This window comes from Canis lupus, chromosome 6 (assembly GCF_048164855.1).
Source record: "Canis lupus baileyi chromosome 6, mCanLup2.hap1, whole genome shotgun sequence".
Classification (NCBI taxonomy): domain Eukaryota; kingdom Metazoa; phylum Chordata; class Mammalia; order Carnivora; family Canidae; genus Canis; species Canis lupus.
The window spans coordinates 33,631,329-33,645,959 of record NC_132843.1 but is presented as its reverse complement, the minus strand read 5'-3'; the positions used below and the strand labels follow the sequence as shown (position 1 = coordinate 33,645,959).

Here is a 14,631-nt window from a genome sequence, read left to right as displayed (position 1 = left end):
AAAACTGACAATATCATGACACTCTAGTCATGGTCTGACAATATTTTTCATGTTCAAATTATATATTCTGCAAAATGATCTTATTATAAAAACACTTCTCCCATAATTTTGATGACAAGTACTCCTAATTTATTTAGGTACTCTGAGCATGGGGTGTGTTATTCTATTAACTCCTGCTTGCTGATACTACTATACTGATCAGAAATTGTACTTATTCCAGCAGCCTAAACCATCTAACAGGTCATTTCTTGTCTCTGAATGAATATTTAGGCATTGGAATGCTAATACCTTGGTCAATAAGTTTCTATATATTCTGCAACATAACAGATCTGGACTTTATCCCCTATGTAGAATGACAGATGAAAATTGCTAAGATGCCGTTGCAAAATTAGATTTAAAAACAGAAATGTAGATCCAAGTTTATAAAACTGCAAAAATCTCCAAATTGCTACTCTTGAAATAAAGCCTTGATTAAAAAAACCTCATTTTTATAAACCATTTTTTGTCTTGTAAAAATGGGCAGTCCCGTGGCTCCCAAAGTCTGTGAAAAAATCTCACCCTGTTATTGCTACCTGTTATAACAGCAGTTCTTAACCAGAGTTCTCTTTAATTCACCCACTAGGTTAACCAGTGTTCCTTACTTCCTCTCTAAATTATATTATCAATCCTGGCAAATTATTCTCCACTTAAGCTCTTTCCAGTAGGCTTATCAAGATTTGGGGATGTTGCCTTCTCAACCAGTTTATCCCAGTTGTACATAATTTTGTAATGATATAATTTAAGTAAGTTAAATGTACTGATAAAAGAGTGATAGAACAGACAGCATTTAATAATCAAAGTTAAGTGTTTCAAAATGGCATGTTAACAGTCAATCTCAGCTCTCCAGCCTCTCAAATGGTCACTGAAACAGGGATAGGCAAGATGATTTTAAAATGTGGCATTAAAAAATCTATGATTCTAAACTCTGAATCATAAGTGTCTTAAATTTTTGCTCCACTTTAAAGATATCAAAACTTGAAAGCATGAACGATGCATTATGGATGTTTTGTGCAAAAATATAACTCCATTTGGCAGACTTATTTTAAAAAAGGGGTGTGTTGGCTCACCATCAAAGATGGATGAATACACACTTGTGTGTTTAAAATGAATATAAAATGTTTATCATCTAAAATTACTATACTTTTTAACTGATACCATTTAGAGGGGAGACTTTACTGTCCCTAAGAGTCCCTGGCCATAGGACAGCCAGACACCAAAAGCTGTCTGCCCAAATCATTGTATATGATTGTAAATATTGTCCTGTAAATATTGTCCTCTAGATCTTTACTTTCTTGGGTCAGAATATGGCTTCTCTGATTCACAACAGTTGGCCTCCTGCCAAATGTCTACATAGCTTGCTCTCATTTCCTCTCTTAGCTGCCTTCTCTGACACCTGGATTCCATGGCAATTTGTGATCCATATTTGGATCAAAAGTTTTACCTCTGCCACAGACTGCCTGTTCTAAGTAGAGAGAAATTAAGTACACCAAAGCTTTTTGGCTATTTTTCCTCTACTAGATACCAAGAGAATAATAATGAAGATAGCACCAGGTGCAAGGAAATGCTCATCCAAGAGCCTGCTGCCTGTTCATGGTACAGCTCCTTGGAATAATTAAAACAGGCAATTTGACTACAGATGCATTTCTCTTGTTAATCATTAGGTCATTAGCCTTAATAAGATCAATCTGTGATTAGATTCACCGTATCTCAAACCAGTGAAATGGGGCAGAGAAGAAATCCAATTTCAGTACATTTCATTTATCTCTAACCTTCGTCTTGTGCCACAAAGCCTGAAAAGTCTGTGGAGGTTATAGATGCACTATTTTGATACCTAACTGATCAAAGATTTAGTAGAAAGATCACAAAAGGGGGTCACATAGAGGAATAAAAATGATCTTCTATTTCTGGGTCCCCCGAGTCAGTGGTGGCTGGATTAGTAGGGATGTGATGTATTTCTTTTAATCATTAGTGTCCCCCAGCAGGGATGTGGGGCATAGGTAGAAGCTAGCATTGCCCTTACGATGCTAAGGGAAGTTAGTCTCTCCTGAATGCCAAGGATTGTCTCAATATCCTGAATAAATCTAGACTTGCCAATCCCCCAGTGATTCAGTTTTATATGAATCTTGTGGCATAGAAGTCCATAGAGACTTAAAGTAAATCATTGGTTGGCAAGATCTGAGGGGAGAGGGAATAAGGCATGACTGCTAATGATCTGGGGGTTTCTTTTTGTGGTGATGATAGTATTCTAGATGCAGTGATGATGGTTGCACAGTTTTGTAAGTGTACTAAAACACTGAATTGTGTACTTGAAAATGATGAATTTTATAGTAGAAGAATTAAATCTCAAACAATTACAATTTTAAAATATCCTGTGGATCAGGCTACACCAAATCAATTACATCAGTACATCTGACTCAGAAACTCAGGCATATAACTAAGGAATAGAGATCTTTGTTCTAACATTGACTAGCCCTTTCATGTGGAAAAACCATGAAATCTTACAAGATGAGAGAAATGGATGGATTTTGTGACCCTTATGTTAAGCTTTAACCTGATAGTACCCTCTTTAAAACTTTACTGGAGGAAGTTTTGGAGCAACTTGAATAGCAAAGAAAGGTTAGGTCAAGTCATTATTGTACATGTACAATCATGGTCAACTGGCCTCTTTATCAACCTAGAAACTTTGGGTATTTCTTAGTCATTTATCACATATTTAATCTGAATTCTTGGGTACTTCCAGGCTCTCCCTTTCTTCATGCACTTTGGGCTCCAATAGCAGTAACTCTTGGCTAAATTAACAATAGTACTATTGAACCATTTCAACCTATCAATCTGCCTCTTATGGTTTCTATGTTCAACTTGAACTATCACACACAATTTTTTTTCTGATAATTTGTTCACTGCTTATGACTGCCTCAGAAATGTGTTAAAATATGATATTATGTGATCTTTTAGTCTCTTCATCTCTAACATGGAAACAATAGCCTACCCTATTGGCCTTCAGAGCTCCACATGTAATGAGTTGTCTGGTGTAAAATGCTTTGATAAACTTCCTAACACGAGTTTTATCAAGAAAAATACAACTTGTTGCTTACTCATTACTGTGACCTAATTCTGTTATTTACTCAGGGAAAAGTGGGGTATATGGTAATGAAGATCGATCTGTGATTAGATTCACCATATCTCAAGTAATGAAGACGGTAAGGGAGATGATAAATGCAAAATGAAATGATTTATATATTTGAGGAGATAAAGATAGAAGTTTTTAATGGAGAGGATAGAAACAGAGGTCATGCTCCATTTGATAATTGACAGAGGCACAGTTCAGTGTCCCCAAAAGTTGTTTAGTACAGTTTTATACTTCAGGGAATAAACTAATGAAAAATACATTTCTAAAACAGTTTAGCTGTATGTAGTTCATGAATACATTTATTCAGAATTCTACCTGTATTTAAGCAACTGTTTTACATTTATTAGCACACTTGCTTTTGGCCATTTCTCTCTATTCTACGTAAGTTCCCAAACTTCTCTGCATGATTCTAAGAGAAGAGAAGAATGGGGACAATTTCTTGTATATTGATGATTGTTTGCATAGTCCTGAGCAACATTTCAATTGACATTCTTGTCAATAATTAGGACACTTCCACAGTAATGGTTTTGTCAAGTATAGGGGTGAGATGATAGGTTTTTTACATTTGTTCCCTAAAATTGAAAGCTCAGTATCAGTGTTAGAAAAAAAAATGCAGTTTCACATCAGTTCTTGTAAGCCAAAGGAAGTTATGAGAATCATTGCTCCATCCTACCATGAGCCAGATCTATCCTAGAAAGACCTTTCTGGTAGAATATAGAGGAAGCATGGATGGGCTGGATATTAGGGACCTAAAAAATGCGCTGGGAAAATCCATTAAAATACTCTGAGGTTACATACTTCATTAAGCCCTTAAATGTTGTTTTTATAAAATGAAAGTTCAAAATAGACTCTGGTTCAAGCTAGTACAAAACTAAAAAAACTGAAATCTACATAACATGGAACTTGTGGGAACATTTTGAATAAGAAGGAACATGCTTCACTAAAAAATCCTATACAAGACCAAATTTTTATCCTTCATCTAGTTTCTTTTTGAAGTTGATACCCCTTAAAATTTTATTTATTTAAAGTATGTAATACTACTTTTTTTCATTCTTCTGAGACTTTTTTTCCTTATGATTTAAGAAACTTGAGTAACATAAATGCAGTAGTTTGCAAGGGAATCATGTTCAGCAAACTTGAGAGCCTTTCTTTTCAAGTGTCAGGTGAGAAATAGAATCCCTTTTGGAAGATAATGAAAGAATTGTGTCAATGCTCAGCCTGAAATATTGTAGCTAGAAGGATTCCAGATATCCTAACCAGTTATACTTTAGTATTTTACTTTTTAAAATCCCATTCTTTCTGATACTACTTTTAAGCCTTTATATATAAAGCTAATAACTGATTTTTTTTAAAAGGATGGCATTGGGAATCACAATAAAATTTTGAAGAACTTGGTATATTATTGGAAGAGAGACTGTGTGGAGTATCCCAAGCCTTTAAAGTTGTCATTTACAAGGATAGTAAAACCCTTCCATGGCACATATTTTGATGACTCTGTAAGAAGCAACTAGTCTTAACCAAATATTGAGCTTGAATACCTTTTGAGAACATTCCTACCCCTGATAGAGCAGAATCAGAGGGCCATGGGAGTCAAAGCAGCACTGCCTTCTCTGAAAATATCTCACACACTCTGATAATGTCTTCCTTGTCCCCTTCCCATACTTCCAAAGCAACTGCTGTATCTGGCCCTAGTGTGGAACATTCAATTTTAGGAAATGCTGAGATGTCTGATTCTTCCATAAAATATCTTTGCCATCTAATTGTTGACTCTTGGAATCCCTTTGTCATGCATCAATACCATAATAAAAAAGAAGGTTTTTGGGAGAGATTTAAATTTATACTTACATGATGTATCATGATGTACAGATAAACATGACAGATTAACATGCCTATTTTCACTCTTTCAAGACATTAAAATTGAAAGACTGAAATTTGATATTAAAAGACTAAAATTTTACTCACAAGAGAAGACAACAGATAAGAGATTACAGCACATTTTTGGAAGAAACCAAGCAGATGAATGGGCTGATTCTGTACATTATTGAAAACTACAACCTAGGTGTCTGTGGACAAAGACAACAATGAAAAATAATGTGATTTATTCTATAGATTCCTGGAAAAGCTAAGAAATGGAAGTATAATGTACTGAAAAAAACCAGAAGCATAAAATTATAAACAAAGAGAGGGTAAAAAGCAAGATAATATATACCTCAAAAGGAAGAGCCTTGTTCTCAAAAAGATATATAGGAAATTTGAATAGTAAGAATAATATACTTCTTAAGCTGGGTGGTGCCTCTATTATTCCTTACACATTGCAGATACTCTATCATACCTGTATGTATCTGTGAGATACACACACACACACACACATATCAGATTTTGTATTTAATAACATTGCAAAAATATCTTTTATTAGCTAAAAAGGATGAGGTTTGAGGTTAAGGATAGAGGAATTAGCTGAAGATTTATGCAGAAAGATAAAATATTGGGAGGAATAAAATGGTGTTTTTTTTGGTATATGTCTTGAAATACTCAATTTTTTTCCATCTTGCACTTGAATAGTTTTAATTAAAAAAACTTAGAACTGCTAGGAAATGCTTCTCTATCACATGGATATAACTGAGAAGCAGATATTGATTTTTTTCTTGTGTATATATAGTCCATATCCTAAGAGAGCCCCTTTAGGGAACAGATTGGAATGCAGATCAATTGGGATGGAGATTCAGTGTGATTTTTCCTTTTGTATTCAATGAAATTGATTCTTCACATGTTCTCCCTACTGTGAGACAGCTCTCAGGCTGTTAAATCCAAAGCCCCAGGTTGTCTTGTCCTTTCACAGGTCCTTCATTCCCAGCTTCCTACCACCCTCAAGTCAAAGGGGATGGATTGCCACTTCATTGGGTCCCACCTCCCACCCACCCACTCACACACACTTTTTGTAGCAGGAAGATGAGTGATGTAGTTCTTTTTGACTTGGAAACCCTGGTCTGTGTCACAGGGCATCTAATTAGAGCTCCTAGTTGTGAGTATTGCTTCTGCAATCTCTATTTTAATTTCTCCCCAGCTGTGCAACTGGCTGAAACACAGATGGGAAGTAGAGCTGTGGGAAATCAGAAGAACTGAAAAGTGAGTTGAAAAACCAATGAAGCTTTAACAAAAGCAAAGTTGCTCTGAGAGTTCCAAGCTCCCAGGGTGGGCAGGATTCTCTTTTTCATTTCTCTCCCTATGCTTTAGGGTGCAGCTGTATCTTGAGGTGTAATGGAGAGGAACGTGGGTGGCCAGGGGGAGACTTGGGAGAAGGGTCCTGGTACTAGAATGTTTTGCTTACTTTAGCTAAGGGAGCAATCCCTTTTTAAATGAAGTGTTTCTCTCTTGAGTTTTCCCTGATTAAAATGACCATGTAATTATTATCCAAAGCAGACACTTTTCAGCATATAAGGGATGTATTAGTAAAGAATCAAGATGAATCAGGCATAATCCAGAACTTCTTGGGCAAACGGGATATCCCCTAGTTTTCATTCTGCCCTGGGCCATTAGCTAGAACACATATGTACTTCCTGAACTTACGCTTTATGTTCTGATTGTCATTCTTATCATCTGACGTGGCTTGTTCTTAGACTCAAAATCCAACAAAATGCCTCTTTGTCATGGCCCTAGAACTGGTACTTTGCTCTAAATAGCAAACCCTCCTGTACTTCTATAGATCTCAGACTGCTGCTGAGGAAGATCAAATACCAAAGATCTGGCACTTGGTGTAAACTTGGAACTGCCAAACCACCCCCTCTCCTCTGAGCTTGCTAATGCCTTTCAACATTTGAACAACATATGAAACTATTGTATTTATAAGAAAATTATTCCCAAACCTTGCTTCCCATCTTTCTTTATGCTTAAAGATATCACAAATGCTTCAATATTCTCTGCATAAAATTAAATTTAATTCATTCCAATTAAAAACATATTATATGTGCCACATTTAGAACGGTAGGAGGTATGATGTATCACACAGACAGAAATAAGTCTGTTGAAAACTGCATTCTTTAAGTAGTTCTGCTAACTTTTTTTAATTAGATACAATCCATCTAATTTGTATAGGTACAGACACAGATATAAATATATACAAATTATACCTGGAGGTATTTTTTGCTCAGATATTTAGGCATAGGACAAAAAAAATATGGAAAGATAACACCTACCCTCTAGGATAAGAACTACGTACTTTTTATTCTGTTTACTTATTTTTTTTCTATGCAGTTACTAAGAACATTCAGCAGTGGTATTGTATATCAGTTTTCAGCGCTTCGTTTCTCTTTTCTGATTGAGTTTGAACTATACTTCATTCATGTGCTACTGACCCTTTTTTCTGTGTGTTCACTCTTTGGGCTCCTGCTTAGTATACTTTGCTGGAATAATATCAGTGTTGTTATTCATGGCCTCATTCTCTGTACAGAAAATCCTTAATTTTGAGGTCTGTACCTTTTAAAGTTCCTCTTAAGTGCAGTAAATTTTAATGCAGTAGCTTTTTTTGAGGGGCTGTTCTATCTAACATGCTGTGCAAAATCAGTCCTGAAAGGGCACCGGAAGTAAAAAGGTCCATACAGGAAATGCAAAACAAACCACTAGAGAAACTCAATTCCATTTCCTTAATCTGCTCAGCTTTGGGCAATGAAATGCTTGCTGCCACTGAATTGAGAAGACTCAGCTGATCACAACATTCACAAACAATTGGACCTGAATTCCACAAAGGAATTAATCAATCTGTCAATCTTGTTTTCAGGACAAGGAATGCTCTCATGTAAACTTCCTCTCCAAACAAAACCACTAATCATTCACCATGTATGCACCTCGATTTCCAACCTCCTTGACTTTGTGAATACTTATGCTCCTGTAGAGTGAGTTTGCCTTGTATCTGCAATGTCTAAATTCTATCCCGAGTTTAGATGAGAGAGATTCCTTTATTTGACCCATATTCCTTCTGTCCAACATAACTCTTGCCAGGCAAAGAAAGTCTAGAACCTACCAGAATGGATGTTAAAAGATGATCCTTTCTACTTTTTTTTTTTTTTTTGAGTTTCTAATGCATAGTTGGTCAGAAAATTCAAGGCTACTAAGGGACTGTCAGGACTAACTTTGGCCCTGATTTTTAATTTTCTTTACTATCTTTTGATCCTAGTGATGGACTGAATATACTTTTATTTACATCTCTTTGGACTGGTAGGGAACTTTATCTTAAATCTTCTATAGCAAGAATGATATTTTTAGGTCAGTACATTATCCTTGGTCATTCTTAGTTCCTAGTTGTTTTACAACTCTCTTAGTAAGAACAAAGTTGGCAAGATTTAGATTATAAAGCTGCTTAAACATTTTAGCAAGAATACTCTGTTCTATACCTAAAATAATATCCCCATTAGCAAATAAAAATATGAATAGGATGCCTGAGTGCCTCAGTTGGTTAAGCATCTGCCTTTGGCTCCAGGTCATGATCTCAGGGTCCAGGGATCCAACCCTGCCTTGGGCTCCCTGCTTAGCAAGGAGTCTACATCTTCCTCTCACTCTGCAGCCCCCTTCCCAGTTTGTGTTCACTCTTTCTCTCTCTCTCAAATAAAATCTTTTTTAAAATACGTGAATAGCCTTTAATCAATTGTAATCTCTCTGAATTATAGGTATAGTAAACAGAATGTTTAAAAAAATATACCCTCATAATTTCAAAACTAATAGGAAACAGATTCACTGCAGCTTAAAAGAGCATAGACTATTTCCTGAATACAAGAATTTTGTTTTGTATTGTGTTTAATACAGTTTTGTAAAGACTTTCCAAAAAGAAGCGGATATAGAAACACATCAGCTACATCAGTGATTTTCAAAGTATAGGCCCTAGACCAGCAGTATCAGGTATCACCAGGGAACTTGCTAGAAATGCAAATTCTGGGGTCCAGAAATCTGTGTGAAGAAGCCCTCACAGTGATGCTGATGCTTGCTAGTTTCCAAAAAACTGGTCTACATTAGAAGTTAGTTAAAGCTTGACTTTTTGATAACAATGCCTGATCAGCTCCCAAGTTTTGTACCACTTTAGACTAAATTACTATATTCTTTAATAGTGTTCACATATCATGGCCAGCATATTTAATTTTATATTTGAAGAACTTTTGTTTTAAAGGTTAACGTGCAGTTACGTAAGATGTGTATCCAAAGTATTCATAACTTAAATTTTGTTTCTGTATGATTTTTTAAAAAGAACTAAAAACATTACCCAATAAGTGCTTTTTTTGGTCTACAATGACTCTTTTTATTTGGTACTTCCTTTTTCTGTGTTTTCTAAAACAAATCAAATACAATAACTAGCTTAAAATCTATCAAAATTTTTGACTAATTTTGCCTCTTAGTTGTTGATAAACTGATTTGATCTTAATGTCAGATTTGCTTTCTGTAGCTTGCTCATCTGGTAAACCCTGTTTTTAACAGATAAGATATGATGAGTCATTGCACACGTCTGAGAAGTAAATTTTTGGAAAAGGAAAATGACCAGAAGTCAAAGATCACACTAAGGCAAAATAATTAATACCCAAATCAAATGTAGGGTGACCACTGCCTGATTGAAGTAAGCCTATGTTTATTCTGTCATAGGGAAATGTGCAACAATAAAACTCATGTTTGCTCATGTAGTTTTCTAGTGTCAAAATCTATACCCGATTCACGTGGTGTTGGCACCCAGATTCTCAGAGACATGTTAAGCCTGCAGTGTTCTAACAGGAGGAATCTTTGTCAATCTGCTTTGACTCTTAAAGAAAAAGTCCTATGCCTAAACGTGTGTTAAACTCCTATCCCAACATTTTCTCTTCCATGAGACAAGAAATTTTAAATAGTAAGATTCACTCATCAGCTACTCTTGGTGATAGAATGTGATTACCCTATGCAGGAAATTTCTTAGGAAGTAGATATCAATGAACAGTTTAAGTTAATGTTAAGTGGTCAGTCACATCAACGTACTTCTATCTAATAAAGTACAAGTGCTAAAATGATCAGATGGAAAGAAATTACATTTGACAAAAAAGGTAGGAATCTTTTACATTCAATAAAGTAATTAGTTATTTTTTTTTAAGTAATTAGTTATTAAAGAAAATGTTGCAAACTAGGATTTTGTGAACAAAACCCCAAAACTAATGCTTAAAATTTTTTGGTTTGCAATAATTTAAACAATCCCTCTCAAAACTCTATTTGCCATTGGGACTGCCTTCTTATCTCTCCTAGAAGGGTAAATGGAGAGAGACTTCCCAAAAGTTATATAATTTCTCTCCTGGAATAGTTGAAAATATTGGTCCTAGGGACACCTGGGTGTTTCAGCAGTTTAGTGTGTCTGCCTTTGGCTCAGGGCATGATCCCAGGTCCAGGGATCAAGTCCCACATCGGCCTCTCTGCAAGGAACCTGCTTCTCCCTCTATCTATGTTTCTGCCTCTCTCTCTCTCTCTCTCTGTGTGTGTGTCTCTCATGAATAAATAAATAAAATCTTAAAGAAATATTGGTTTTAATAAATTACACATTTTCATGGAAATAAGTATGATTCAGTAAACAGGACCTAGGTAAAATCTTTTGACTGTTAGCTCTAAAGGATTCTTAGCATCTCAGAGGCTCAGAGTAGAGCCCCCAAAGTAGTGATTTGTGGGTGTAACTTTATATATAGAAATTGTTTGAAGAGCTAGAACAACAACTTAAAAAATCATTTCTCGGTCTTAAAATCGGGAGATATATCACAAAAATTCAGATTTTTGACATTTCCTACCATGCAAAAATCATATTCTAGAGCTAAGCAGAAGCTATCTCATTAAGATCTATACTTGCTCTCCAAATCACAAATGCCCATCTGGCCGATCTCCCCTTCTTAAACTCTGTGATCACATGCCCTGTGCCAGGCATAGTTTAGGGACTAGGGCTATAGCTGGAAATAAAAGAGACATAAATCTTTGACCTCCCTAAGCTTACATTATAGTAGGGGAGACCTATAAGCCAACTCAGTGGAAATGGGGAGAAAGAATGAGCAGGGAGTGTAGGGAGGGGGCAGTGAGATGGGCTCTTTTTGGAAGACAACATTCAAGTAAAGCCCTGAAAGAGATAAGGGAGTATGCCATGTGGACATCTGAGGGCCAGTTAATGTCACAGCCTTGAGACAGGAGCATGATCAGCATATTTGAAGCACAGAGAAGAGGCCAGCATGGCTAGTGTGTGAAAAGCAAGGGGACTGTATTAAGAGACATGATTAGAGAGGCAAAGAGTGAGGAGCAGTCTGCCTAAGGCCTTCTGGCCCATTGTCATGACTTTGTGTTTTCCACCAAATGATAGGGGGAGACATCAGCCTGTTCTGAGCTGGGATAGGACCTGATCTGACATATTTAAGAGGCTCATTCTAAATGTTGTGTTGATATAGACCTGGGAGGGGCAAGTGTAGGAGCAGGAAGAGCCTCTGAGAGACTGTTATAATCAAGTGAATGAGAGGTGATGGTGACCTGCACCAAGGTGACATCGGTGGTAAAACAAAAGTGGCTGGGATCTGGATGTATCCTGACAGCAAATGGATAAAATATGCTGATTTAATATAAGTCATAGAAAACTAAAGAAAAGTCAAGGATGATTCCATAATTTAGGACTGAAGCAATGGAAAGCTAGAGTGATCATTAAGAAGGAAAGACTGTATGTAGCAGTGAAATTCAGTTGTATCTTATGTGTATGGGGAGGCAACTTATGGGATCCCTAAATGGGTTTCAGATGCGGAGGAGAATCTACTCCTTCTCTACTGTCCCAATTTTGGAAGGTCATGCATATTGCCTAATTATAGAGATTGAGACCTCGTGATAGTATCCTCCAGTCTCTGCATGAGACAGAAACAGTCCATATGCCAATCCACACTGAGTAGTTTTTGTGTATTCAATTGTTATTTTTAGCTTCCAAGAGTGTTTCTACCTTGAAAGGCAAATGGTAAATCAGTGTAGGTATTTGACATATTATTTTGTTAACGTGGACAATTCAGACGACAGTTCTAAAGTGACATGTCTAAGGATTTACACTTAAATGATATCTTGAGGATTTGAGTATCAGTAAGAAAATAGTTTATTCTTTTATAAACTGGTACAGTGGAAATGAGAAAAATAAAAGTAGCTATCACAATAATCCTGGTTCTACCACATGACTAGTGATGGGACCTTGAACAAATTATTTAACTTCTTGGTTCCTTAGTTTCTCTTCTCTTTAGTTCCTTAGCTCCTTCAAAAGATTGTTATTAAAAATAAGTTAAATTTGGGGGCACCTGGGTGGCACAGTTAAGTATCTGACTCTGGTTTTGGCACAAGTCATGATTTCAGAGTTGTTAGATCAAGCCCCATGATGGGTTCCCCACTTAATGTAGAGTCGCTTGAGATTCTCTCCTATCTCTTCCCCTCCTTCATGCATGCATGTTCTTTCTAAAATAAGTCTTTAAAAAAATAAAGTGAAATTTTATATATAATATGTCCCAGAATAACACTTGCTGATAGCTATGAAATGAATGAATTCTTATATTAAATATATCAGATAATAGATTTTAAATCCATTACATATGTCTAGAGTTTTTTCTCCCAAAGGAAAAAATTGATGTGACTCATTCACAAAGTCCTCTTGGTTAAGAAGGATAGGGATTATCATTACTGTTTCTAAAAATGAAGAAACTGGACCTGTGAGGACTATGACTTACTGAAGATCACGTAATGAGTTGGTGGCAGTGTTTCTCTTCTTTCAGGGACATGCATAACATTGTGGGATTATAGTATCCTGAAACTATTCAAGTTCTGATTATTTATCTGTGACTGCTCTGGCCAAAATTGTAAATGAGTAGGTGAGTAACAAGAGTAATGAATTCAAGGGAGTTGTTTTTTAGAAACATTTGTCTATGTGCCTCATTCTGGATTTACTTTCACTGTTCTAAGAAATTAATTACCCTTTGCACTACTCTTTGCTAATCAACTACTTCATATTATGCCTATGAACAGCAAACAATAGAAGTTTCGTCTCCCTCAGAAAATGAATATGTCTGTAAACAGAAACTTTTGATGCTTTAACTCAGGAAAATAAGTCATACTAGGTGGAAGGGAGGTCAGTAGGGAAAGTATTTTTAGGCAAGGGAATGGCTTTAGTATCCCTCAAATCATAACATCTTGACAGTTTCCTATCCCGATTCTGTGTACAACCAGTCTATTTTCTTCCCTGACAGAAGCTCTTGGCTCCAGTCATGCAAATCTGCTTAAAATGATATACACCACTTGCTCATTTCTCTTTTGCTTCTGTAAAACCTCAGTCTGGATATCCCTTCTCCACATTCATGATTAAACTATTCCTTCTCTCCCTTAGGTGTGGTTTAAAACTCCCCTTCTGCTGAATGTCAGTAAGCCAAATATATGTATTAGAAGCCTGAGTGTCAAGCCTGAATGAATGAATGCAATTTTCCAAGATCTAAACTAGGAATAAATGGGGCCTTGGTTTACACTATCAGTGGTTGCATTTAAGGTCCTAGACTGTTGGGATTTTGTACAAGGAAACAAATGACATTGTTGCTGTAAGAGTTAGCAAATTCACCAGCATGGAATTGTGGAAAGTGCACCAGAATTAACGTCAGGTGGAGTTCAATTGAAATCCTCATTCTACTCATTAACTCTGACTTTGGTCCAAGTATTGAATATTTCTGAGCTTCATTTTCCTAATCTGTTAAGTAAACTGTATAAAGTGTGAATCTTCATTCCTTTAACAAATTATTTGTAGAGGGCCTACTAAGTGCAGTGTATAGTCACCTTATCAGGCAGTCCACCATGCAGTAGAGAATGTAGAACGAGGATATATATTATATATATACATGACATTGAAAATCTAAGAGAGCATTTCTGCTCTAAAAGGAAACTTGAGGAGATTTGACCTGCAACATTTAAACTGAACTTTGAGGAATGAAAAGGGAATTTAAGGCATAGGAACTGCATAAGCAAATGCACAGGGACGTTAAAATATATCTTTCCTGAGGCATAGTTATTCAGCCTCAGTTACATTAACTTGCACAAATGCGTTAAAACACCAGTGTTGGCTGCTTCTCAGACTGTTAATCTATATGATTTATACCTATAAGACCTTCATTCAGGTAGACAAACAATAGGGAAATGGCCAGATTAATGCAAATTGCTATGAATTTTTGTATTTAATCATCTCAAGCAGATCCTTCTGGCTCGAGTCCTATATTCAAACTCGGTACTTATGGAAATTAAAAAAAAAACTGAGGTATTTTTGTTTTCTATATTATATGATGTGCCAAGAGCTATCAAAATTCACGTTTTCTAGCACAGTGCTGAAAGGGAGAATAAGGTCTATAATCAGAACTGCAATTCTTTTTGGAAATAAAAACTAATGCTGAAGAACTAAAACTAAAAAATACACATTTGAAATCAATGTGAAATAAAAC

The 14,631-nt window shown here is 36.0% G+C and overlaps 1 protein-coding gene across 9 annotated transcripts in view; it reads left to right on the top strand.

The window, feature by feature from the left end:
* The window catches only part of RIT2 (Ras like without CAAX 2), a 468,395-nt gene that overhangs the window by 239,648 nt on the left and 214,116 nt on the right, over nucleotides 1-14,631 (top strand). For 2 of the 9 annotated variants that reach the window (XR_012032560.1, XM_072829425.1), the window contains exon 4: nucleotides 6,234-6,295. The exons of the other annotated variants lie outside the window; for them this stretch is intronic. Coding sequence is in view for 1 of the 2 variants with exons in the window: in XM_072829425.1 (XP_072685526.1) it covers nucleotides 6,234-6,295 (62 nt within the window). In the remaining variant the exon portion in view is untranslated. The remainder of the gene's footprint in view (nucleotides 1-6,233; nucleotides 6,296-14,631) is intronic. 9 annotated transcript variants of the gene reach the window in all.